Source organism: Ambystoma mexicanum, chromosome 6q (assembly GCF_040938575.1).
Source record: "Ambystoma mexicanum isolate Mex_15411 chromosome 6q, UKY_AmexF1_1, whole genome shotgun sequence".
Classification (NCBI taxonomy): Eukaryota; Metazoa; Chordata; class Amphibia; order Caudata; family Ambystomatidae; genus Ambystoma; species Ambystoma mexicanum.
The window spans coordinates 1,606,141,672-1,606,168,994 of record NC_090937.1 but is presented as its reverse complement, the minus strand read 5'-3'; the positions used below and the strand labels follow the sequence as shown (position 1 = coordinate 1,606,168,994).

The 27,323-nt window shown below is 49.8% G+C and overlaps 1 protein-coding gene across 3 annotated transcripts in view; it reads right to left on the bottom strand.

The window, feature by feature from the left end:
• The window catches only part of LOC138516894 (PC-esterase domain-containing protein 1A-like), a 582,917-nt gene that overhangs the window by 378,307 nt on the left and 177,287 nt on the right, over positions 1-27,323 (bottom strand). For all 3 annotated transcript variants that reach the window (XM_069632347.1, XM_069632348.1, XM_069632349.1), the window contains exon 4: positions 1,553-1,785. In XM_069632347.1, the coding sequence (XP_069488448.1) occupies positions 1,553-1,785 (233 nt within the window). The remainder of the gene's footprint in view (positions 1-1,552; positions 1,786-27,323) is intronic.

Here is a 27,323-nt window from a genome sequence, read left to right as displayed (position 1 = left end):
ATTGTGTGTGTTCTTATTTCTCCCAAATTAGCGTGAGCAACAGAGTTGGGGTATTCGCTGGTAAACTGGTTCGCACCCCAGGAACATTAGCAATGGGTTGAAAGGGTGCATACTATTTGCAACTGTTTCTGTATTTATTTATTTGCATTTTTAAAGTGCTCACAAAGCCCGCGGGCATCGAGGCGCTGTTACAGGATATTTTTTTTTGTCTTAGTTGTGTATTTATAACGTGCTTTAATACCCAGAGGTTTCCAAGCGCGGACCCAGGGATCGAACCTGTGTTGCTTCGTGCTGTCTTGCTTCTAAGGCGTACACGTTGCCGCCGAGCTGTCCTCCCGTAGGAACATTTTACCGCTCATTTTCATGATAGGGTAACCAATAGTCTAGTAATTTGCGGAACTGTCCCGATTTCATGGGATGTGGTCCATTTCTCACACGTAGCCGTCCAGGAAGGGTAAATGCCCCCGCCCCCTTGCTTCGCAAGAAAGTTAAGCTGTCTAAACCCTTCCCAGCAAAAGGCTAACCTTTTCCTGGGATGGTTCAAAGCACAGGGATCACAGCAGCTCCCCCATGACGTTCTGCTTTATATCAGGAGGTTGAGGGCTCAGACACAGGGTTGCCTGAGGAAACACCATTGTCCCTGAAGAGATGCTAACAAATGGAGGGCAGCGGAACAATGCAAGCAATGCGAAATAAGAACGCAAGCCATGACCTTATTTTGGGTTGCATGTTCAAGCAAGTACACTTTATAACCCAAATGAGATTTGTTTTGGAGGCTGCTACTGTAATCTTCCATGCATGTGTGGGAAAATAAAGCTATACTCCTGTGCCATTTTCAAGGCATTGCTATAAAAATGATTAATAAATCTCTTCAAACTCAGACCTTAAATACTCATATGGACTATAGATGGGAAGATATGTGGTCAAGTGCTTAAATCTTTAAAATTACTGTGTGATACTGGAAAAACCATTTAATCTCACTATGCCCAAATTGGATGTTTCTAGAAGTGATATTCTCCATGCATATTTTGCTATTACATAATAATAGTGCCAACATAAATTGAAGCTTCCATAAATCCTCTGATTAAACAAGTAAAGTTATTTTCATAAGAAGTAATTAGAAATAACAACTTGGCCGGTATTTTGGGTAATAGGTTTGCTTGGTCCAGCAGGATGTAGCCATTTATTTTTGTCTGGGACGGATACAAGAGGTGTAGAATTTGGAACCACAAAAAGATATAGGCGCCATCCCAGGTAGCTCACATCAAAATCTTATGTTTTGGGGGTTGGGAGGGGGGGGGGGGGGATAAATCAACCACTGAAACCGGAGTGAAAAGAAAATGGTTCCTTGCGTTACGACATAATGGTATTATGCCGGGGGAGTGTACTTTAACTGAAAATTGGTGAGTCCGGAAACATGGGCTTGGGATTACCAAATGTGTATGGGTGCAACATTCCTAAAAGTCAATGCGCAACATTGCCAATCAGTTATAAATAAAATAAATCAAAAAGATGTAAATCTCAGAAAAGTACCACCCGGCAGCCACCTTACCTGGAAACATCCCAAACACAGGAATTGATGATGAGGACATCTGGCTGAGGTCCGCTCTTGAAATCGGACAAAATACTTTCCAGGTAATCAGAGTAGACGCGAGTCAAAAAGTAGTAACGCACCAGGTGGTGGTCCGTGCGGTACTGGCGAACCTCCCTGTATTTTGTTCCATTAGTGAGTTCACCAAGTCTCCCACCTTCCACAAGAAGGTCATGTTCGAAGGAAAGTTCACCCTAGAAAAATAAAAACAAAGCACTTGTATGGTCACTTTTAACAGAATTCATAGAACGAAAAAGGCCATTTAAAATGTACCCCCCCATTTATTACAAACTTTGTATAGCGAACCCAAACTTTAGGAGAAATAATCTTCAGTCATAAACAATATGACTGGGAATTACCACCTGTGGCACTGGCAGCAGTTGTATTGTGGATCGTAGAGCACAAATAGCAAAGAGTGGGCCATCACCATTGCCTACTTTACATATGAAGTGTCATAAGAGCTCAACCCAATTGAAGAAAAATAAGAAAGGCAGAATGAAACCTACTAAAATGTATTCTTTAAAAACTCACATCTCTTCTTTCCTAGAACTTGTTTCTGAAGAACAAAGTTTTGCATTGGTCCGGGGAAGCAGCCCTGACATTTTCCCACAATTGGGGATGCTTTCCTAGAACACATTCAAGGACTTGGCTGTGAAAACGGGAACCTTACTAGAGTCTCAGCTAAGTGAAATGCTGGATCCCAAAAGGAAAATATGCTGAAATGCCTGCTTCAAAAGCAACCATGAAGAAGAAAAATATTTCTACATCAACCAGATGGAAGAAAAACGGTTTGACTTGTGTGAGCACCTGGTTTATTTAGAAGTGCAATTGTTTCACTGAACCCTGAGGCAGACTGATATACTGAGAGTTGGGACATGGTCAGGGTTGAAGCACTAATCCAGTTAAATCCATACGTAAACTGCACTAAAATAAGCAAAACCATACACTTTTGCCTTGCATCGTGGATTCCGGTTACTGATTAAATGTGCTACGTATTCGATAACTGTTTCGTCCCAATGAAATGCTGTGTTACGATAGGCGTTTCTGTAGGACTTAAAAGGTACATTTAATTGCAGAAGCTGGGGACCATTAGGTTGGTGCCCCATAGCCAACCACATCGGATTCAAAACTATAGCACAATAAATAAATGCAATAAAATATGCATGAAGACTAATAGGTCACATTAAACTTGAAGGCCAGAACAGATCTTTCTGTGACACGGTTTGATATTGTTCAGATCAAGTTGAAGTACCCCTCAAGTTTAGAGTATGACGTTCCTAAGCATAGGAGATGAGCTTTGCCCTGTAGAATTTTATATATTTATGATGAAAAAGGAGTAAAGCAAGTTAGTTCATTTTGAGAGCGGATATATATGAATTGGAGTGTAGCATTTGTTCTACAGGGGCGCAACCAAAACCCTAAAAGGCTACCTTTTGTTTTTTTTAACCTTTATTTATAAAACCCGCTTGAGAGATTTAGAAAAAAAAACAGTTGTACAGCATTAAGCAAATTATTACTGATCAGCACATCACAGAGAAAGTGGAAACCCAAAGCTCAATATTAACCCAACCCACGCATGACAGACCAATAACTGCTCAAGACAGCCACAGACCTCACTGAAAATGTCCTTGGGCATAGAGGCGACTAGTTGCATTGCGATAAAGTACTCCTCACAGTCATTAGCCCAGGTAAGGTCACTCCGCAAGTCTCTTTTGCAGAGGATATCTATCTTTCCATCGCCGGAGGATGCAGCCCACGTGCAGGACAGATCTTTCGTGACGTTCCCCAATCACGTACCAGATCCCATAGAGGCCGCTCAACAGTGTCGCAGATCAGTGGGTATCCGTCCCTGCTGATAGCGTAAAGTATACAGATTACCAGAAATGAGAGCCTGGGACAGCTCCACAACATAAGTAAATGGTTAGCATGAACACTTAACTACGTGGGCAGCGATCGTCATTCTGAGCATATAGTCTCTTAAGCCTTTCGGGCGTATAATGCAACACGGTGTAGCGTGTATTCATCTACCCCGACTTAGTGAATGCGCATATCCTGACCCATAGCTCATCTGAAATATCAACAGCGATTTCTGAGGGCCAAGCGTCTACATTTAGTTGATGATCGATGCTTTGTCTGGTTGTGTTTTTTTCCCCACTAATGTGAATGGTAGATCTGGGCGGCACCAAATTATCATTCATTGTACTTGATTACAGAAGAATTGATTAGCTTAAAACTAAAGGTGGTTGGTGCCCACTTTCTGCCATGTTAGTCTCTCCTTCATATTTTTACAATTTGTATGCATTCCCATAAAAGGCCAAAAAGGCGTTGGATGCAGTTAAAAACACGCTGAACTCAATCATGCAGAATTTAGCACTTTGATATTCCGAAAATGGCAGAATAGGTCATTTTCTCATATCTTGCACAGTGTAAAATATCTGCAAAAGTCACCTCATTTTGCTTTCAGCAGTTTACCCGGCAAAAAAAAGTTTACAACGTGCCAAAACAGCTGCTGCAAAAGATGAAAAATCAGCGTGCGCTCCATACACCTGCGCAAAAGAATGTGCACCATTATACCCAACTCAGATTGACCCCAACAGTCTACATCAATGCCCTTTCAACTAGGATATTCTTTCCAGTGAAAGTGTGTATCCATATCGCGGCTTTACAAAGGTCCACAGAATCTAGGCGCAGAGGAGGTCACTGAGTGTTATGTTACTAAGAAGGAGATCAGACATGGCAAAGGTTATGCAAGGGCAGATAAAAAAAAAAAAAAAAATCGCTAGAGCGGACAAATATTACGTAGATGGGAGAAGTAAGGTGACTATGGGCACCCCATAACATTATCGTGGTAGAGTGAGAATCAAAGTAGGTTTTTGAGATACCAGAAACAAGTGTCAAGGTTTTTTTTCCTTTTTTAAAATTAACCCAAAAGGTTTCCAAATAATGAAACTAATGAATCAGTCATCATTGCATGACAGTGAGAAAGGGAGTGGTCACTGGGCGACACCTAGTCTATAGACAAGACATCTGTTAAATCATTACGACCACAAAACACTTTGAATGTTCGGTCAGAAGCGTGCAACCTACTGCACACAGGGGTGGCAAATCCCTTTCTACCAGACAAACTGAAAAGGTCATTATGGCGGCAATTCATACATTAGACGAGTGACATGATACTGCACTAATGTTCCAGCCTTCGACTTCATTATTTCATTGGTGGGGTAAGATGCATTTGTTCAACTGCGGTAAACTAATAAGGCATGATCCCTCTCCTCATACATTTTAAGCCTACCCTATGCAGATCTGGAAAGCCCAATGCATATTGTTAACTACAACGGAAATGTGTCAGTTAGCACATTTGTACGTTGTTGAGACACATTAGTACAGCATTAAATGCCCAATGTTCCGACAGTTTAAAATTGAACCCTGAATAGTTGAGCCCAAAAGAAACGTCTTTCATGATAAGAGTATTCTCAGAAATATTATGCAGTCTCGCCAAGACAAATGTTCTTTTTAGGCCAGGTTAATCCAGTAAATCAAAGACTCAGTGCAGTTGGAGATTGTCTGGACCAAGGAATTTCAGGAACACATACATACCTTTAATTCCACACTGAAAACACATTTGCTAGAATACCACCTGATAAAATGTTGGCCTAAGCACAATCGCATCGCACAGTAATATCACGAACGATTGAACCTGAAAATGCTGACTTAGAAGCCATTATGTATTTATCCGCCATTTTGTTGTTCCTCGGTTCTCTGCCCCCTCTATATGTTCTGATTTTTATGCCTGAACGTGGTAAGAAGCCGTGGCTTGAACTTTGAGATGGTTACATAGGTAGGAATGCAAAGCTATCAAAATGTATTGTTTGTCTTACACTGTAGAACCTTGAAGCTGTGCATGAGCACAACTAATCAGCAAACCAGGTGCCATCCAGTCTCGTTAGTGCCTTTCCTAGTTGGCAGTAAATTTGTGGCTGTATGTGCGCCTCCGCGGAAGCAGTTATTTTCTCTGCTTTAGAACTGTCTGACCTTAGCCCAAGAAAGCAGCAACAAGATGGCGTTAGCTGGTTGAGCAAGGAATGTCACCTTGTTGTAGAGAACGCAATATTCTCCCCCATGCAGATGCGCCCTGTTCCCAGACAGTAAATCGTCTTGGAAACTGCGACAAAGAATGTTCGATGTTTAGGTAAAATGAATTACGTAGACGGTTCGTGAACCCCAGCTCAGGAGTTACGTGCCAGGGGGCTGGGTCATGCTTTTTAATACTGTGAATTGAACTATGTATGTGAATATGTGAATACTCTACGGATGCTCGCTCTCTCTCCCCTCACAGTGTCTGTGTGCACACGTCGTGGGCTGCCGAGACCCGTTCGACCGAATGTGAATGCAAAATAAACATTTTGCCTTTGAACCTCGTGATTGGCGTGTCAATACTACGTGGGCAAGTAAATCGTCCGGAAGGAACAAGTTACTTACCTGTAACTGTTGTTCTCCAGCATGGGTCTGGCATGGATTCACATGCTCATGAATATTCCCCGTCGTCAGGCTGGGAATCCTCGGTAAAGAAAAAAACCAGTATCAGTTTCGTTTCTGATCTGTCTTTCGTAGTAATAACCAATCACTGGTCTCTGCGTCATACTGACCACAGCCAATGACTGCCCTCTACCTAAGCACCGCCTCTGGCAGCCATCTTCAGATTTGGAAGCACGTGAAGTGGCAGTATGACCAAGTGAAGAGCCGCAGAGGGGTAGGCGGGAGGGTTCGCATGTGAATCCATGCCAGACCCATGCTGGAGAACAACAGTTACAGGTAAGTAACTTGTTCCTTCTCCAGCATGGGGTCTGGCATGGATTCACATGCTCATGAATAAAGAATACATAGCAGTACACACATGCACAACCACGGGAGGTGGCAAAGGCTCAACATTAAGCATCTTACCTCCTCACCAGGCTCACCTCAGGCGAACAGGTTGCGCAGCACTGCTTGGCCGACCCTGGACTCCTCCCTGGAATCCCGGTCGACGCAGTAGAATTTCGTGAAGGTGTGCGTCGACCTCCACGTAGCAGCCCTGCATATGTCCAGCAGGGGCACACCAGATAGGAACGCCGTGGTAGCTGCGATCGCTCTGGTGGAATGGGCTCTCGGACGGCCAGGCAGCGGTCGGTTTGCCAACCGGTGACAGCACATGATACAGCCGGAGAGCCATCTGGAGATGGAAGCCTTCGAGAGAGCCTTCCCCTGATTGACAGGTCCAAAGTTCACAAAGAGTTGTGACGTCTTCCGAAAACCCTTCGTGCGGTCCACGTAGAACTTCAGCGCTCTAGCTACATCCAGCGAGTGCAAAGTCCTCTCAGCCGGCGACGAAGGCGACGGGAAGAACACAGGTAACACCAAGGGTTCGTTGAGATGGAAGTCCGACGGTACCTTGGGCATGAAGGAGGGGTGCGTCCTGAGCACTACCCTCGTGTCGTGGAAAGTCAAGTACGGGGCCTTGCAGGAAAGGGCCTGGATCTCTCCCACTCGTCGTGCGGAGGTGATGGCCACAAGAAAAGCTGTTTTCCACGATAGAAACTTCAACGGGGCCGAGTGCAGAGGCTCGAACGGAGGTCCCATGAGCTTGGTCAGCACCACGTTGAGCTCCCACGCCGGGGCCGGAGCCTTCACCGGCGGGAACGATCTGAACAGTCCCTTCATGAACTCTTTCACCAGACGATGAGACCACAAGGACGTCCGCCCCGTGGTTCTGGTGTATCGGGAGATCGCAGCAAGATGAATCTTGATGGACGCGTGTGCCAGACCAGCTTTGGCCAGCGTCAGCAGGTACGGCAGTACTTGGGGAGCCGTAATCCGTAGAGGGTTAATCTTCTGTGCGTGGCACCAGACAGAGAACCTCTTCCATTTGTGTCCGTAGCATTTAAGAGTCGAGGACGCCCTGGCCTTTGCAAGAACCTCTCTGCAGTCGGCCGGTATGTCGTATCCCCCAAACTCTAGCGCTGCAGGAGCCAGGCCTGCAAGTTCAGCGACTTCGGGTCGTGGTGGAGGATGGCGCCTCCTTCCCTGGAGAGTAGATCCGCGTCCGCCGGCAGCTTGATCGGCGGGGACGCTGACAAGTCCAGCAAGTCCGGGAACCATATCTGCCTCGGCCACGCAGGTGCGACGAGGATCATCCTGCACCGTGACCTCTTGAGCTGGTTGACGAGCCGGATTAGCAGAGGCAAGGGAGGGAACGCGTAGAGGAACAGGCCCTCCCAGGGGAACGAGAAAGCATCGCCCATGCTCCTCGTCTGGGGAAACCTGCTGGCGAACCTCCGGCACTTGGTGTTCGTCGCCGTCGCGAACAGGTCGATCTGGGGTGTGCCCCACCGTCGGAAGAGGCGATCCACCAGATCCTGCCGTAGTTCCCACTCGTGGCACGAGCGCAGCTCCCTGCTGAGTGAGTCGGCGATGGTGTTTTTTATCCCTGCCAGATGAAACGGCACCAGAAAAATCCCTTGGGCGACGGCCCAATGCCACAGGTCCTGCGCCTCCTTGGACAGCGCTGGGGACCTGGTTCCGCCCTGTTTCCTGATGTAAAACATGGTGGTGGTGTTGTCGGTGAAGATCCTCACCACCTTGCCCTTGAGGGACGGAAGGAAGGACCTGAGGGCCCAAAACACTGCACGGAGCTCCAGGACGTTGATATGCAGGGACTTCTCCGTCGGGAGCCAGAGTCCCCTTGCGTGCAGATTTTCGGTGTGCGCTCCCCACCCTTCCAGGGAGGCATCCGTGGTCACAGTCTCCTGGTGGGCTGGGGTCTGGAAGTCCATGCCCGCCGTCAGATGCGCGCGGGTGCCCCACCACCGTATCGCTCGTCGGAAACTCTCGTCGAGCTTGATCCTTTCCTCGAAGCTGCCCGTCGTCTGGATCCAGCGCGCATCCAGGAATTCTTGCAACGGGCGCATCCGGAGCCTGCACATGGGAATGAGGTAGATGCAGGAAGACATCATCCCGAGGAGGGACTAGATGGACCTCACTTTGGCCGCGTCGGCCACCAACATCCGTTGCACCTTGCCCAAGATGGTCCTGGTCCTCTCCTCCGACGGGGAGGCCAGAAGGGACACTGTGTCGAGCCTCGCTCCCAGAAACAGTGCGACTTGCGCGGGCACCAGGTGGGATTTGGCGTAGTTCACGGAGAATCCCAGGTCCGTGAGGAGTTGGACGGTCCTTGCCGTGTGGACCACGGCGAGCTCCCTCGTCTTGGCGCGGATGAGCCAGTCGTCCAGGTAGGGGTAGACGTGAATCCCCTCGCGGCGCAGCTGCGCCGCCACCGGTGCGAGGCACTTGGTGAATACCCTGGGTGCCGACCGTAGTCCGAAGGGAAGGGCTTTGAACTGGTAATGACGCCCCTGGACCACGAACCTGAGGAATTTTCGGTGCCCCTTTAGGATGGGAATGTGGAAGTAGGCATCCTCCAAATCCAACGACGATAGGAAGTCTCCTTCCTCCAGCTGACCCAGGACGTGCTGGAGGGTGACCATCCGGAACTTCTGCGCCTTGATGAACTTGTTCAGACGTCGCAGGTCTAGGATGGGGCGCCATCCTCCCGTCTTCTTCTTACGAGGAAGTATCTGGAGTAGACTCCGGAGCCCCGAAGCCTCTTTGGGACGAGTTCGATGGCGCCCTTTCTGAGCATCGCCTTTACCTCCAGGAGAAGTTGAGGGACGTGAAGTTCTTTCCTGGCCACGGGGGGGACGCGCGGGCACCTTCTTTGAAACTCGAGCACGTGGCCCCGGGCCAGGGCGTCCAGCACCCAACGGTCGGTGGAGATGGACTCCCACACGCTGACGAAGCCCGCCAGCCGTCCTCCCACCGGGGTGCTTCGGTGGGGGCCCGACCCCACGGCCGGTTCAATCCTGCTTGGACGCGGCCTTGCCGCCTTGACCTCCTTGGCGACGACGGCGGGGTCCGCTAGACTTGCCTCGTCCTCTGTAGGCCTCTTGCGACGACGAGCGGGCCGCTTGACGGTAGGAAGCGAAACCGCCGCCGGAACCTTTGGAGGCGCCCTTGCCTCCGCCGCTCCGAAAGGGCGTCCGTCGTTGCTGCAGAACTCCAAGGGCCCGGGCCGTCTCAGTATCCGCCTTGATGGCCTGAAGGGAATCGTCCACTGTCTTCCCAAACAGGTTGTTCCCGTCGAAGGGCATGTCCAGGACTCTGGTCTGGACGTCCTGCCGGAAGTCCGTAGCTTTGAGCCATCCACGACGTCGAAGGCAAACGCCGTTGCCCAGCTGGCAGAACCCAGTGTCGGCGATGTCCGTCGCCACGGTGATGGCGTGGTCCGAGGCCACCTCACCTTCCTGCAGGATCTCCAGGGCCTCCGCCCTCTTGTCGTCCGGCAGAAAATCCAGCAGGGGAGCTATCTTGTACCAGAGCTCCCTGTCGTAGCGAGCCACGATAGCCAAGGCGTTGGCCGCTTTAATCGTCGTCGCGGGGGAGTCGATGTGGAGGCCGCACCCCCCCGCTTTCTTCCTGGCTGCCGCGGAGACGACGGAATCCGGGGTAGGCTGCGCCCGCAGGCATAGGGGGGCCGTGTCCGGGACCCGGTACTTTTTCTCGTACCGGTCTCTTCTAGCTGGCGTCGTGGAAGGGTTCTTGAGGAGGGAAAGGCCCTCATCCCAAATGTCGTCCAACAGAGGCACTGCGAGGACCGTCTTCCTCTTGGCCTCGCGCCGCTGATAAAGGAAGCCTTCCTTTTTCTTCTCCTCAGGGCAGAGTTGGAAAAGCTCGGAAGCCCTGGAGATCATGGAGTGGAAAGATCCGATCTCGTCGGGCGGAGAAGCCCTGGTGGGAGGCGACGACGGAATATCCTCGTCGTATGCCTCGTCGTCCGTACCCGTCGCTGCCGTGTCAGTCCCCGTATCATCCCCTCGGGTGGACGGGGAGGAGGGCTGGACGGGGCACGACGGCTGAAAAGGAGGTGGTGGATGGATCCTTCTTTTCTTGATAGGGGGAACACCAGAAGGTCCCGGTTCTGGATCCCCCGACGGGAGAGGTTCCTCCGTCGGTAACGGTAGCCTCGTCCTTATCTCGGAGCATAAGGACTGTATGGCCAACAAAATGGCCGCCGAGTTGTCTTGCGGCGCTGGCAGAGGGGAATCCGACGGGCGAGCAGGGGCCCCGTCGGTATCCTCGACGATGTCGTCGTCACCTGCGTCGGGGTCCATTCCGACGGGCTGGCCTTCTTCCACGCCTAGGCCGTGGCTTAAGACCTCGATCAGCTCCTCTTCTGAGGTTGAGGCCGAATCTACGACGACGCCCTGCCCCCCCTCCTTCTTCCCCACGGAGGGTTTCACGGGGGTCCTATCGATGGGCACAAAAGACTCCCCCCTCCGAGGAGGCAGGGAGATTCTGGGCCCTGAGGTCGCCACCACTGGTGCAGCCTCTACAGGCTGAGCCAGGGCCGCCGCGACCGTTTCGATAGAGGGCTTGGTCGGATGGATCAAGGCCTTCACCACCTTAGGTGCGCTCACCGCCTTATCCTTGAGGGAGGGGGCACTGCCACGCTCCTCCTCTGCCTTAGAGCTCGACCGGGGCCTCTCCAGGAGCTTCGCCGGGTGCTCGGCCTTCCTCTTACCCGACCCAGAGCGTTGGCTCGTGGTTGATGGTGCCGGGGAGGGTGCGCCCTGCCTGGCGCCCGTAGAGCCCGACCGTTCGGCGCTCCCGGTGCCAGCGGACTCGCGGTGCTTGGCCTTATGTTGGGCCCCCGTCGCCGGGGCGCCCTCAAAGGTCTTAGAAGACCGCTCGGATTTCTTCTTCTTCTCGCCAGACGGGCTCTTACCCTCCAGCCAGTTGGCGAGACGTTGATGGCGGTCCTTCATGGTCCGTTCCGACATGTTGCCGCAAAACGCACAGTCCTTCTCCACGTGCGTCTTGTCCTCATGAAGGCAGTAAAGGCAGAAAGAGTGTTCTTCCTCCTTAAAGACGTTCTGCAGCTGGCATCCAGGGCAGACCCTGAACAGCTTTCCGGGCGTCGAGCTTCCCTTCTCCTGGGCCATCTCCGAGACCGGGCCTGAGAAGCTTCTGGAGTCCTCCGAAGTGTAGCTCGACGAAATCTTCACCCTTGAGGGGCACAGACGAATCCGACACGGGTCCCCGTTGATCGGATGTAGGATCGGTGGAGCTTGAGGCTCTTTTGACCGAAAGAATCGAAGTTTTTTGTGAAAAAGCGCGAAAAATAGCACTAACGCTCGAGAGCAATAGCACGAGGATCCCAACACATGAACGTGCGGTAAAAATCTGAAGATGGCTGCCAGAGGCGGTGCTTAGGTAGAGGGCAGTCATTGGCTGTGGTCAGTATGACGCAGAGACCAGTGATTGGTTATTACTACGAAAGACAGATCAGAAACGAAACTGATACTGGTTTTTTTCTTTACCGAGGATTCCCGGCCTGACGACGGGGAATATTCATGAGCATGTGAATCCATGCCAGACCCCATGCTGGAGAATGATTATTACTACAACTAGAGCCCTACCTCCACTCCAAAGAGAGTGTGCTAGATCCTCCCCTACCCCCCCAATAGGGGTTGCGGTAGGAATAGAGTTAGAGAAAAGCACATACCGGTCACAGTACATCAAGGCGTAGACAAACCCTTGCAATGGACTAGCAACTCGCTCATTCACACAGGACTAAGTTACTAAAGCCATTTAATTTATAGGAACTACTGCTAAACCAACCCATTTCATATCGAAACATGCACAAGATACTGGAAGAGCATATACTTCAACATACATAGATCCCCCCTCCCCTGCTTAATTCATCTGCACATATGTTCTTGAAAGAATTCTCAGTAAAGAACACTTGAAGAATGCTTTCACACTCTCCTGCAAAATCTCCACGTGCAGGATCAGGATTTGAATACGTGTTGCTCTACGTCATTGCGCTTCCAAGACGAGGGCGTTGCCCAGGATTTCTTTTCAACAGTAGAGTTGACAGCCCTGTAGCTGGAGGGAGTCAGTTGCACAAGCCTAAAATTGCAGATCAAATCTCAAATCAAATGGAAAATAACACTTAAAAAAAAAAACATCATGGGCTATAGTGGCTATAACAAAGCTTTAAAAGAGATTTAGTGTTCACAGAATTGTCCATGATGCTCCCCAATGCAGCTCCTTAAAAAAAGGATAGTTCTCTCAAAAGTAAAAAGAAAAACTTTTGGAGCCTCCAAAAATCCAATTTAGTGGTGCCAAAAATCCCAGGTCAGTAAACAGAGCAATGCAACGCAACTCTCCTTCCTCAATAAGGCTGGGTACTCAGCTTAGCCGGACAGCATCCTCTGATCATCTCAAACAGCACTCACTCACCTCTCCCAGAATCTCTCTTTATAGCTTCCAGATGGTTTACTCATATTCCCAGAGAATATCCATCAGAATGCTCTGTGGATATCAAAACATGATATCCGAGAATATCAAAACACATTCCTGAAGACTCCAGGCCTGAGGCCTCTGGAATATCTGACCTTGCTCCGACCACCAGATGCCATGTCAAGGTACATCTGGCGGCTAGGAGTTAATCAGAATATTGTTCATTATGTATGGGACCATAGAGGACCATGTACCTAAAGTAAACAGTAATTGGATCACAGCCCAGAATCTATGCCTACAGTGTTCACTTGTGTACCCAAACAATTGTCTCCCCGCTAGTCCCTGGGTATCTGTCATCCAGGTGGCCAGGACACGGTCATCGCTTTTGGATCCATTTCCTGGGGGTAGACCACTGCGAGAGGACCACCTTGGTGATGGGTCTTCAGGGAATGGGACAGTGACACCGGATGGCGTGACGCAGTACACCTACCCCTGCAACAGCTTTACCCCCATCCTACCAGGTAGGATACATGGGAACCTTACACCCCCCCCCTTTCCGGCATATTCACACAAACAGCCAACTCAGAGAAAACTGACTCACACCCGAGCAGTGTATATGGCTTGTCCCGCAACTGTGGTGAGGCAATTATGGTCGATCACTCACACCAGACTTCCATTAGACTTTACCACACACATAAAAGGCGGAGCACAAAAGCACACTTCGAGTGAGGAACAGCACACAAAAGGTACAGCAGTTCCAAGTTAGCAGCTGAACAAGGGGTGAAAGGCAGCAAAATCAAAGGATTAGTAAGAAGGGAAAACCCCTTGACCTTTTGGCCTGACGCAGTTACTTTCAAGAAACTAATGAAGCAGAAAGCATAAGGCCAGGAAACCACATAAAAGAATTCTGCTTTGTGTGACAGAGATACTAAAGGCCCTACAGCGTAGCCGACCAAGGCAGGGAGGGGGAGCAGCAGCAGCCGCTATGGTGGTTTCATCCTTGGCTCCAAGAACAAAGAACTGCCAGAAAAAGCAACACAGCCGGTGAGTTGGGGAGACTGATGCAAGACTGGCTTATGTTTACTCAAGGTCGCAAACGGCAAAATTGTATAACAAAAGCTGGAATTAACATTTTTAAACACGTGTGATGAGACGCGAGTAAATCTAAACTGCTGATGGGTGTTTGAACTTGAGAAACAAAGATACAATACTGTTGACAGAGTGGTCCGGCACCATGGATGTGCTCAATCGAAAGTCTCTGGTTATCCCGCCGAAGATTGACGAGAATAAGTGTCTGAAGTTAATCAAAGGGGTCCTGCAAGGATTTAAGCAAAATCCATCGCACATTCGTACGTTTTTGATATCAGGAGGATCCGAGCCCGAACGAGGGAGATCCATGGTCCAAGCGCAAACAAGTGAGAACGAGTGAATATTGTAATAAAGAGGGGGTCTCAGCCTGAAGAGGCAGACCCATAATGAACATTTTAAGCCAGAATTGTGAAAATCCTGACAGGAATGGGACATTGATACTTCGTAACGACAGCCCCTCTGCAGTAAGAGACTGTTATTGGAAAAGAGACTTTGGAAGAAGGCCTTGATGTCTGTGCTTTGAACTCTATCCTTGTGGCCAAGAATCAGAGCGTGTGGGAAGCTCGAACATGCTGCCTTGCCCCATTCTGAAAACATGACTAAGGGAAGCCAACTGCTCAATCGTCCTGACATATTTCTTGAACACTTTCCTTTTGCATACACCTTTGTCCCAAACCCTTTTGTATTTAGAAGTAATGATTGGCAATAGGTTTATTAATAATAGGCCTTTTTTTACAGACTTGCTTAGGACTGGGTTATTATTTGATGTCGTAGCTTGCTCCAATCCTTAGCTTTATGTTTAGAGAAGCGTTCGACCAACCCATTTAAAGCTCAATAAACACTGTTAAACTGTGATCACTTGCGTCTGTCTTCACGGTTTGATACCATGCCTTTCTTACACTACCTATTTAAATCCCATGTGTGTCCAAACTATAAACAGGACTACACGGCTTATGAACATATCCCATGTAATACATGACAGGAAAACTTTGAATGGAGTAGTTACAGTAAGCAAGACAGAATACAAAGATTGACAGCTTGAACGCTTGCTGGGGTTTAGGCCATCCCTACACAACAAAAACCTGTCACAAGGTTCTTGCATCCTTTTTTGTGCTCTTAAATTCTGGTTGGTACTGTACAAACATGCAAATTGTGGGAAGACCAGAACCTGAGATGTTTGGAAGGAAGGCATAGAAGACCAAGCTTTAATGAGATTAAATGCTGACCACATTCAGTAGACCAGGAGCGTGTCAGTGAACTACCTCAGACTTTAAAGGGTTCATCAGAATACAACCCTTAGGCTAATTCACTAAACTGAGGTCACAGTCCCCAAAACCTCGATTTGCAGAAACTAATGGAGCCAATGGACACTTCTGAGTTAGAGGGTTAGTGTAACACTCACCTTCTATCCACAGGGACGCCACTCGACTGGTCTGGGATGCTTCTGGGAACACTGCACCTTCTCCAGGATTTGTGCTGCCAAGGGCCAGTTCTACAAGACAGGAGGTTGGTTTTAGCTACTACACCTTCCCTCGAGGCCCACCTTCCCGTGCTCCCATTGCGATTCCCCTTGGAACTTTTCTCACCTTGGGTTTCGTTAAGGTGCGCTCTCCGTCCTGCCGTGCTGGGCAATGGCGCGTCGTCGCTGGGCACCGTACCGCCGAGTTACACCACTGGCATGGGCCTAGAGTCCAGACCGGCTGCGACTCCACTTTTGAGGTAAGTCTTTCGTATTAAGAATGAATGTCTGTAATTGTAGATGTTCTGAATAACCTTCACCTACTTTCTTGCAGACGCCGAAGGGATGATGGAGAAGTCGAGCTGATACAGGAGGCTGAGCTCGAGAAGGCAAATGGTGTGCAAGGCGCGGCGCTAAGAGCGTCCTTGGAAGTTGGCTAACCTCTGCTGTTGTTCCTTGCAGGTTGCCGGAAGAATCCTGGAAGAAAGTGGTTGAATGAACCAGACGCCGGATGGACGATGTTCGTGTGGCGGTGGACTTCCAGGAGAGCTTGGTAAGTAAGCTTACTTATGGTTTTATTCTCGTCCTTCTTCCCAGGGATGTTGCTGGAGGAAGATAGCGAATTTCCAGGAAGACTCTGGATGGATGGCAGAGCTGGATGCTGGGCAGGTAAGGATGACCAACGCGGTTCTTCGCCTCTTGCCCGTGCAGGCCAAGATGCTGAGCAGGACCCAGTGAAAGTCACGCTGCAAGAGCAGAATAACGTGAAGCGCGTGCCTCAGATCGGGTGTGGTTTAAATACCCAGCAGGTATCCCAGGTGCCTTCGGGGCGGGCCCCGCCCTTGATGCTAGACTGCATGTTGCAGTTCCCCATTGAACCTTGTGGGGGCAGCTATGTTATTCCATTGCCATATTGAATCCACATCTGCCGTGTGAATCTGATGCCAACTGCGCCAGGACTGACTCCAGGGCACCCAAGAGAGGCAGCATTGGGCCCTTCGGGCCATGTTAAAATACTGTGGCGAGGGCCAGAGAGCCCGAGTTCCTTGGCCTGGGGTTAAGGTCGTGACAGCTAGTTTGCATGGCAACATGGATCTAAACTATGCGCAAGTCCAAGACAGGTGATGTAGACTTTTAAAAATGGATGAGAATGGAGGGAGAAGTGGCATGGGATCCCAAAGGTTTTTCAGCCTAGATATGTTGAATTACCACGTTACAGGAAGTAGAACAAGACAGTTGAAACCCTTGTAGGGTTACCAATGAGACAATGGGCCACTAATGCAATATTTCAAGGAAGTATAGTCTTCTTTTGCTGCCTGCACAAAGTGCCCAACATTCAATAGGTCAAGTTGATGAAGTTTCCTCTTTCAGGAACCGAGTGGTGAAGGACTTGATGCAATGGATGTGGTATCAGCCACCCTGCAGATCATCCCACATTGGACATTAGAGAGGATCCCCAGGATTGGTGGAAAGCGAAATCTAATTTTGCAGCAATATCGTTGAATGTATCAAAGAGGGAACAGGAAAATACTTTTGGTTCCTGAGCTTCAGCAGGAGATGGGAATAGTTTCTTACCTGTAACTCCATTTCTCCAGCATTGGTATCTTTCATGGATTCACATGCTTAGAATATTCCCCGTCGTCAGACTGGGACCCCTCGGTACACATATATAGCCTTTTCCAATCGGAAAACTTCCGACACTTTTGTGTCCTATCTACGTCCTTTTAGGACCCGCCTACGCATGCTCCGTAGGCCGTCCCCGTATAAGAGGCCCGTCCCCGCGGTTCCCCTTCAGATTTCGGCCCCTCCACGGTAGGAAGGGTTAAATTTATCAATTAAATACATTACATTCCGGGTAGGTTGGCGGGCGCATGTGAATCCATGAACGATACCAATGCTGGAGAAATGGAGTTACAGGTAAGAAACTATTCCCTTCTCCAGCATTGGATCTTTCATGGATTCACATGCTTAGAATAGATTGTATAGCAGTAACACTTGAGACGGCGGTGAGAATGTAATGTAATATACCCTCAACATACTACACAATGCATATGTACAGTAGGAATAAGTTACCGCATATAACCTTACCCACCTAAAATAAACTCATTAAAAAAGGTAGACAACAGATTCTCCACAGCGTGGAGCTTACCTTACTGAAACAGATGGCGCAGGACAGCTCTTCCCATCTGCACCTCGTCCGGATGCTGCCTGGCAAGGCAGTAGTGGTGGGTAAACGTGTGGGGCACTGACCATGCCGCAGCTTGGCATATGTCCGTCAACGGAATGCCTGCCCATAAAGCTGTTGAGGAGGACATCGATCTTGTAGAATGGGCTCTAGGATGTCCTTGCAGTGGCCTTCCGGCCTTAGAGTGACAAAACGCAATCGTCGATGAGACCCATCGAGCCAATCCTTGTTTAGAGATTGCTTTTCCTCTCGTCGACGGACCATATGCGACGAACAGTTGTCTAGTAGACCTGAATTCCTGTGTACGATGTAGGTAAAATTTCAGAGTCCTCTTAACGTCCAGGGTATGAAGAGCTTTTTCTGCTGCCGATGATGGTGTGGCGAAGAAAGTAGGGAGAACAATGGACGAGTGTTTGTGATACACTGTCGGAACTTTTGGGACGAACATAGGATTAGTTGCCAGGACTACTTTGTCCTTAAAGAATCTTAGGTATGGCGTGTCTACGACCAGCGCTTGCAGTTCCGAGATTCTTCTAGCTGATGTGATAGCAATCAAGAATGCCAACTTCCACGAAATTAAGTTTGTCGGACGTGGCCATAGGCTCAAAAGGCGGTTTCATTAAGCCTGCCAACACTGTTGAGACTCCATGTTGTAGAGCGTTGGGAAAAGTGATACGCTGGATCCCATCAGCACTCCTCACATGGTGGGGTGTGCTGATCTCGCAATATAAAAAGTATTCGCCAGCCTTGGTAACTTAGAAATTTGCCAAGTAAAGTAAAAACCATCACAGGAAAGTTATAGGAGCCTCCAGTAACACTGCACAGAAAGTGTGGTGTGTTGTCTAAGTAAATTGTAGAAGCCCTTTTTGAATTGGAAGAAAATGACTCCACAAAGAAATAAAAAATTAGATATAAATGGTTCCCATGATCAAAATAAAAGAAAGGGGGAGTGTGGAAAAAGGTTCCCACTCACTCAGAAGAATCAGTCAAAAAATCTAAGAGTCCAGCAAAAAGTGCTGGGGGACTCAGGTTGAAAGATCTGGAAATGGTACTCTACAGCAACCACAGTGTAATGTCCATCAGCAGGCCCTCCTCCTAGTGCAGGAGGCAGTGCAAGTAAAGAGTATTCTGCTGCTTCAAACTGTTAAACAAAATCTATTTTTTTTAAACTGCATTACAATTTGTGTCACATACATCAAAAACATTAAAAAAATAAATGTCCCTGGGAAGACCAACTAAATTGGCCCTTGCACATTCTGCATGTTTACACTTGAATGTTGCAAATACAAGATGAACAAAAACTGAAAGTACAGTAAAATCTTCATCCAAGAAAATAAAAACGTGTCTGGTCACCAAAAAAAATGAGGAAATAACTGCATGTAGATTCAGAAAGGTTTCAACCTACACCTGCAAAAGACATATGATTAAAGCAAATACGCAAAGTATGGCAAATTATTCTTCATGCTGATGGCCTCCAGGGAGAGGCAATCTGATTTGTGCTGTAAAATTTCACCCAAAAAATCTATTGGATGGCTGATCAAAAAGGGTAAGTAGACTATGATATGGGAGAAGTCCAGAAACCGTATTCTATACCTACAGTATTGTAAATGCATGTACCCCAACAGTTTCCTTTTCTTTTTATAAGCGGACATTGGAGAGGAACACTTGGACAATGGGTTACTATTCTCGACCGGATGTGAGTCGGGGAGCATGAGCCTTGTACCACTCACCCGAGGAGGATGACAACTGATATCATGAGACTAGAGCGTCTGACCTGGAAGCGAAGAACCATACGGATCCCGGAGGACAGGCTGAAACCAAATAAGGACCAGAGGGTTCTATTGTTGTAACGGGGGCCAGGGATATGTAAACTGATGTACGACAAATGTAAAGGGACAAGACCATGGGGGGATATAAGGTAAGGCGAGCTGGGGGAAGGTGGGATTATTAGTTTGGACGGCGGATTGATGGGAGGCTATCCGGTAGCAACCAGCCAATAAATGTGCTCCTTCTTTGATCGTTCCAAATACGACTCCAGAGTCCTTTTGCCCGATTTTACGTTCATAGCGCTGGCACGTTTGCAAGGCAACTGGTAAGTGCTGGTTTGTGCATGATTGAGATTTCTCACCCTCGCTCAGCAGACTATTGAGTATTGGTTTCTGATTACCGACATCTTTGTGATATGCTCTGGGTGTAATCCCCACGATGTGGTATACCTTATTACGTGCTTAGGAATATGTCACTTCTAGTTTGCGACTATTACTGCTTGTCAACATTCGTAGCGATTTGTATTGTCCTCCGCTCGCTCAGAGTCAGGACGTGAGAGGCCTCAATACTTGCAGGATTTCTTAATATAGACTTTGGTAGTACTGTAGTAACCTCTCAAGTTTTCAGATAATTACGGTACAACTGTCCAAATCCACATTAATTACCAGGTTAGGCAGGCTTTCAGTTCTGTTAACACATTTAGAGACTCGCCGATTAGAAATATTTCATCTGATAGGAGCACTCCATACTTGATTTCTTTGCCCGTCATTCTTGCATCTTCCACGGTTCCAGCTAATGGCACGGCTAACATGGCAGTGATGGGAACTATGCTTCCCACCTCGTGTTCTGTATGTTCTTTAGATAACATCTTGTCTGCTGGCCTCGCCTTTACTAAATGAGATGCAGACGTGATCTCGCTTTCATCCGAGGTAGTGACTAACGTTGAGGCCAAAAGTGTTCTCATTGGCTCTCTTTCTGTCTGCCATTTTATCACTACCCCTTCTTGCCCCTTTGACAGAACTCTGCGTGGTACTTCTGCTGATCTTTACATCAGCTTGATGTGGCAACAGATCTGCTGTCAAGTTCTCAAAGGACAGTTTAAATCATGTCTCTAGCAATTCCTTTATAAATATTAACTAATTTGAAAGCTTCAATATTAAAAACTCAATCATAGGTTCAACATGCAGTAGAATTGGCAGACCTTATTAAAGCAACTACTCTGGATGTCTTAGCCTTGACAGACGTGGCTGAATAAAGCCATCACAGGGCAAGGCCGAAGTGTTTTGAGACGTAGGTGCGCAGGAGACGCCGACCGTCGATGTGCAATATGTTGCGCCTACGTCTACGCATCCAAACCTTTAAGAACCGAGGATTGGATGCCCTGCGGCAAAGGCCACGCAGGACAAACCTGTGGTGTGATGCGACGAACGGTAGCGGCGCAGAGTGCAATCTTGCTATGCAGTGGTCGACCATCAGCAGCCGAAAGAGAAGAAAGGTGTGGGTAGGGGGTGTAGCCACTACTGCTCTCTACTAAACTTCCTGGCCTTTGCACGTACTACCACCTCACCGTCTGACAGAACTTACTCTGTCTCTGCGCAACCCTAGGCTCTCCCCTTCTAGCGGTTAGCGTACTTTGTGTCTTTCTCTAGGTCCTCTCATTTGCAGTTTCTTTTGTACTGTGACCTGTGCCCTTTAGGCTCTTCCCCACGCCCTAACTGTTATTGTGTACGGAGATCTGTCCTTTAGGCTCTCACTCTCTAGTACGCCACCCTGCTAAGTGTATCGTTTGTACTGTTGAGTGTTCCGGTCTGCTCCTACTATGCGACACCTCCACCCCCCCTCTGCACATCCTGCATTGCACGGCACAGGCTCCCTCTCTCCATCTGTGGTGCTTTCGGTCTCCCCATTCTCGAAGTGCTATTCTAACTCCTATCCTATCCCTCTCCCTAATTGAGAAAGGAAGAAGTTCCAGAGACATCCTGGTCTCTAACCCAGGCCTCCCTATCACCGATACCTACATCAGTGCTTCCTCCAGACAGACTCTTACCAACATCCTCGGTCGTTCCCTCTCCAGACCTATGGATCACTCCTATGGTTTCTGTTCTCTATCCTCTTTCTTCCTTTCCCATTAATGGTGGCACATGGTAGAAGGTCCTCTTGGCCTTCTTCCACTCCTCCAAGCCCATCATTAATGTCTATCTGAATGCCATTGTCTTGGTGCAGGGCCCTCAACCCAATCTCCTTTTCGATAGGCATCTCCCGCATTTTATAAGGAACAAGTTACTTACCTGTAACTGTTGTTCTCCAGCATGGGACTGGCATGTATTCATATGCTCGTGAATACTCCCCGTCGTCAGGCTTGGAATCCTCGGTAAAGAAAAAAATCAGTATCAGTTTTGTTTCTGATCTGTCTTTCTTAATAGTAACCAATCACTGTTCTCTGGGTCATACTGCCCCCAGCCAATGACTGCCCTCTCCCTAAGTCCCGCCCCTGGCAGCCATCCTCAGATTTGGTAGCACGTAAAGTGGCAGTATGACCAAGTGAAGAGCCGCAGAGGGGTAGGAGGGAGGGTTTGCACGTGAATCCATGCCAGACCCATGCTGGAGGACAACAGTTACAGGTAAGTAACTTGTTCCTTCTCCAGCATGGGGTCTGGCATGGATTCACATGCTCATGAATATAAGAATACATAGCAGTACACACATGCACAACCACCGGAGGTGGCAAGGCTCAACATTAAGCATTGATTAATCTCAACATTAAGCAACTCTTACCTCCTCACCAGGCCCACCTTCAGGCGAACAGGTTGCGCAGCACTGCTTGGCCGACTCTGGACTCCTCCCTGGAATCCCAGTCGACGCACTAGAATCTCGTGAAGGTGTGCGTCGAGCTCCACGTAGCAGCCCTGCAGAAGTCCAGCAGGGGCACACCAGACAGGTACGCCGTGGTAGCTGCGATCGCTCTGGCCGAATGGGCTCTCAGACGGCCGGGCAACGGTCGGTTTGCCAACCGATGACAGTACATGATACAGCCTGAGAGCCATCTGGAAATGGAAGCCTTCGAGAGGGCCTTCCCTTGATTCACAGGTCCAAAGTTCACAAAAAGCTGTGATGTCTTCCGAAAACTGTGTGGTCCACGTAGAACTTCAGCGCTCTAGCTACATCCAGCGAGTGCAAAGTCCTCTCGGCCGGCAGCAAAGGCGACGGGAAGAAAACAACACCAAGGGCTCGTTGAGGTGGAAGTCCGACGGCACCTTGGGCATGAATGAGGAGTGCATCCTCAGCACCACCCTCGTCTCGTGGAAAGTCAAGTATGGGGGCTTGCAGGATAGGGCCTGGATCTCTCCCACTCATCGTGCGGAGATGATGGCCACCAGGAACGCTGTTCTCCACGACAGAAATTTCAACGGTGCCGAACGCAGAGGCTCGAATGGCGGTACCATGAGCCTGGTCAGCACCACGTTGAGCTCCCACGCCGGGGCCGGAGCCTTCACCAGCGGGAACGATCGGAACAGTCCCTTCATAAATTCCTTCACCAGGCGATGAGACCACAGGGATGACCGTCCCGTAGTTCTGGTGTAACGGGAAATGGCTGCGAGATGGATTTTGATGGAAGCGTGAGCTAGCCACGCCTTGGCAGCGACAGCAGGTATGGCAGCACTTGGGGGGACATAATTCAGAGGGTTAATCTTCTGTGCACGTCACCAGACAGAGAACCTCTTCCACTTGTGTCCGTAGCACTTCAGAGTTGAGGACGCCCTGGCCTTTGCAAGCACCTTCTTGCAGTCTGCCGGGATATCGTACCCTCTAAACTAGTGCTGCAGGAGCCAGGCCTGCAAGTTCAGCAACACCGGGTCGTGATGGAGGATGGCGCCACCTTCTCACGAGAGAAGATCTGCGTCCGTCGACAGTTTGCCTGGGGGGCGGGGGGCGCTGACATGTCCAGAAGGTCCGGGATACAGATCTGTCTTGGCCACGCCGGTGCGACGAGGATCATCCTGCACCGGGACCTCTCGAGTTGGTTGATGAACCGGAGCAGCAACGGCGGGAACGCATACAGGAACAGGCCGTCCCAGCGGAACGAGAAAGCATCGCCCATGCTCCTCGGCTGGGGAAACCTGCTAGCGAACCTCTGGCACTTGGAGGTTATCGCCGTCGCAAACAGGTCGATCTGGGGTTTGCCCCATCGCTGGAAAAGTCGATCCACTTGATCCTGACGCAGCTCCCACTAGTGGCACGAGCGCAGCTCCCTGCTGAGTGAGTCGGCGATTACATTCTTTATTCTTGCTTAATGGAAGGGCACCAGAAACTTCCCCCTGGGCGACGGCCCAGTGCCACAGATCCTAACCTCCTTGGACAGGGCTGGGGATCTGGTGCCTCCCTGCTTCCGGATGTAGAACATCGTGGTGGTGTTGTCGGTGAAGATCCTCACCACCTTGCCCTTGAGGGATGGGAGGAACAACCTGAGGGCCCAGAACACTGCTCGGAGTTCCAGGATGTTGATGTGGAGTGACCTCTCCACCGGGAGCCACAGGCCTCTCGCATGCAGATCTCCGGTGTGCGCTCCCCATCCCTCCAGGGAGGCGTCCGTCGTCACCGTCTCCTGATGTACCGGGGTCTGAAAGTCCGTTCCCGCCGTGAGATGCGCGTGGGAGCCCCACCATCGAATCGCTCGGCGGAAAACCTCATTGAGCGGGTTCCTGTCTTCGAAACTGCCCGCCGCTTGTATCCAACGGGCGTCGAGGAACTCTTGTAGAGGATGCATCCGCAGCCTGCACAGGAGCAACAGGTAGATGCATGAGGACATCATTCTGAGCAGGGACTTGATGGATCTCACCCTGGCCACCTCCGTGACCAGCAGGCGCTGCACCTTGCCCAAGATGGCCTTCGTCCTCTCCTCCGACGGCGAGGCCAATCGCGCCACTGTATCGCGCTTGGCTCCCAGAAACAGTGTGACCTGTGCCGGGACCAGGTGGGATTTCGAGTAGTTGATGGAGAATCCCAGATCCGTGAGCAGTTGGACGGTCTCCGCTGTGTGCTCGACGGCGAGTTTTTTTGTCCTTGCCCGGATGAGCCAATCGTCCAGGTAGGGGTAGACGTGGATCCTCCGCAGGCGCCGCCGTGCCGCCACTGGTGCGAGGCACTTGGTAAACACCCTGGGTGCCGACTTCAGCCAGAATGGCAGGGCCTTGAATTGGTAGTGCCGGCCTTGGACTACGAATCTGAGAAACTTTCGGTGTCCTTTTAGAATGCGGGATGTGGAAGTAAGCATCCTCCAAGTCCACCGACAATAGGAAGTCGCCCTCCTCCAGCTGACCCAACACGTGCTGGAGGGTGACCATCCTGAAATGTTGTGCCTTGATGCATTTGTTTAACCGTCGCAGGTCCAGGATGGGGCGCCAACCGCCTGTCTTCTTTCTGATGAGGAAGTACCTTGAGTATACTCCAGAGCCCCGGAGCCTCTTTGGGATGAGCTCGAAGTCACCCTTCTTGAGCATCGCCCGCCCTTCTAACAGTAGTTGAGGGACATGATTTTCCTTCCTGGCCATGGGAGGAATGCGGGGGCACTTCTTTAGAAATTCGAGTGTGCCCGTGGGCCAGGGCATTCAGCACCCAACGGTCGGTGGAGATGGACTCCCACACGCTGACGAACTTCGCCAGCCGGCCTCCCACCGGGGTGCTCAGGTGGGGGCCCGACGCTACAGCCGGTTCAGTCCTGCTTGGAGGCGGCCTTGCCGACGAGATCCTCCTGACTTGCCGCGTCCTCTGTAGGCCTCCTGCGATGAGGAGCGGGCCTCCTGGCGGTACCTGGAGGAGCCACCGCCGGATCCCTTGGAGGCACCCCGTCTGCCTCCGGTGTTCCGAAAGGCCGGCCGTCGTTGCTGCAATACTCCCAAGGCCTGAGAAGTCTGTGTCGGTCTTGATGGCCTGAAGTGACTCATCCACTGTTTTCCAAACAGGTTGTTTCCGTCGATGGGCATGTCCAAAATGCTGGTTTGCACGTCCTGGTGGAAATCAGTTGCTTTGAGCCATCCCCACCGTCGAAGGCAAACACTGTTGCCCAACTGGTGGAATCCGGTGTCAGCGATATCCGTGGCCACCGTTAGGGCATGGTCCGATGCCACCTCACCTTCCTGCAGGATCTCCAGGGCCTCCGACCGCTTGTCGTCGGGTAGGAAGTCCAGCAGGGGAGCAATCTTGTACCACAGCTCCCTGTCCTAGCGGGCCACAATCACTAGGGCGTTGGCTGGCTTAATTGTCGTCGCCGCAGACGAGATGACTCGTCATCCCATGGCGTCCAGCTTCTTTCCCTCGCCGTTGGGCAGGGAGGTCGAAGTTGAGGATGACGACCCCCGCCGCCGCCTTCTTTTTGGCCGCCGCCGAGACGACCGAATCTGGGGTCGGCTGTGCCCTAAGGCACAAAGGGGCGCAATCAGGGACCCGGTACTACTTCGCGTACCGAACCCTCTTGGCAGGCGTCGTGGACATGTTCTTCAGGAGAGCAAGTCCCTCCTCCCAGATATCGTCAATCAATGGTACCGCGAGGACAGTCTTCCTCTTGGCTTTTCACCGCTGATAGAGGAAGCCTTCCTTCTGTTCTTCGGGGCTGAGCTGGAAAAGCCCGAATGCCCTGGCAATCATGGCGTGGAAGGAGCCAATTTCGTCGGGCGGGGAGGCCCGAGGGAGTGGTGATGGAAGGCCCACCCGTCGTCACCACCGTCGTCATCATCCGTCCCAGTTGTGGCCGTATCCGTTCCAGCGGATGGGATTTGTATTGAGTATACATTTTAGTGTGCTTATAGATACCTTAGCGCAACTAATCACAAAGCTTAGCACTAAAGAAGTTATTTTCTAAACCGGTCAATTATGGAAAGTTATAGTCAAGAGTCCCTTGCTACAAAAACTGATGATTGTTTAAGAGTTCTCTGTAAGCATAAGAGGCTGTAAAGCGGAGACAGTTGAATGCCGTGTCCAAACGTTGATGGTACTGAAAAAATGGTGGTGACAAAGTTACTTAAGGGAAAAGTGTCCTAAAGTGCACAACCGAACACATATTGGTCAAAATAAAATAGAAATAGAAATTGATAAATGAATGAATAAACAGTGCACGATTAAGTCACTGCAGTGGGATGTTGTAAAGACTAACATATAAAGGGCGGTGTAGTGAGGCCGTCCCTGGTGAATGAATAAAAATGGCGCTAGTTGATGGAAACTAGAGCCTATGTCTGAGTAAAAAAGGGGCCAGGACGCACGGTTGGTGAAGCTAGGGCTGTAAGAACTTACCAACTGAGGCTGAGTATCAGATGAAAGTAGCGCTTCTGGTCGTGAGACGAGAGCGATGCACGAAGAATGAGCTGTCTCCGACTGGGGGAGCTAGGAGGTGCTATAAACTGCGCATGCGCGTAATCGGACCGCAGGGAAGCTGGTCGCGCGCATGTGCGGTGAGTGATACTAGTCAGCGGGGCATGCGCGATGGAAAGAGTCGCAAACAGGGGAGTAAGTGTTATTGAGTTAAAGGTATGTCAGGTATTGTGGTTGGTTCTCACACATGGATATCAATAGAATGGTGAGATGAGTAGCTGCAGCATTGGATCGTGTCAGTGCAGTGTCAGACAATTATAAAGGAAACAAGTTCAATTTTGTTTTCCATGGATGTCGGTAAAAAGGGGGGGGGGGTGGATGGGCAGCTACAGCATAGAATCGTGTAGGTGCGAATTAATTAAATTAGTAAACAATAAGGACTTTTAATTCTTTGACAAGAAATATGTTGCATAAAGGCATAGGTCATGTCGTTGCACAAAAGGGCAAGTGCAAGGTCAAAAAACTGTTGTAAGGAAAAGCTGTTATTGAGAAAAATTTTAGCAATCAGTCATGTGGGTACAATTCAAAGCATT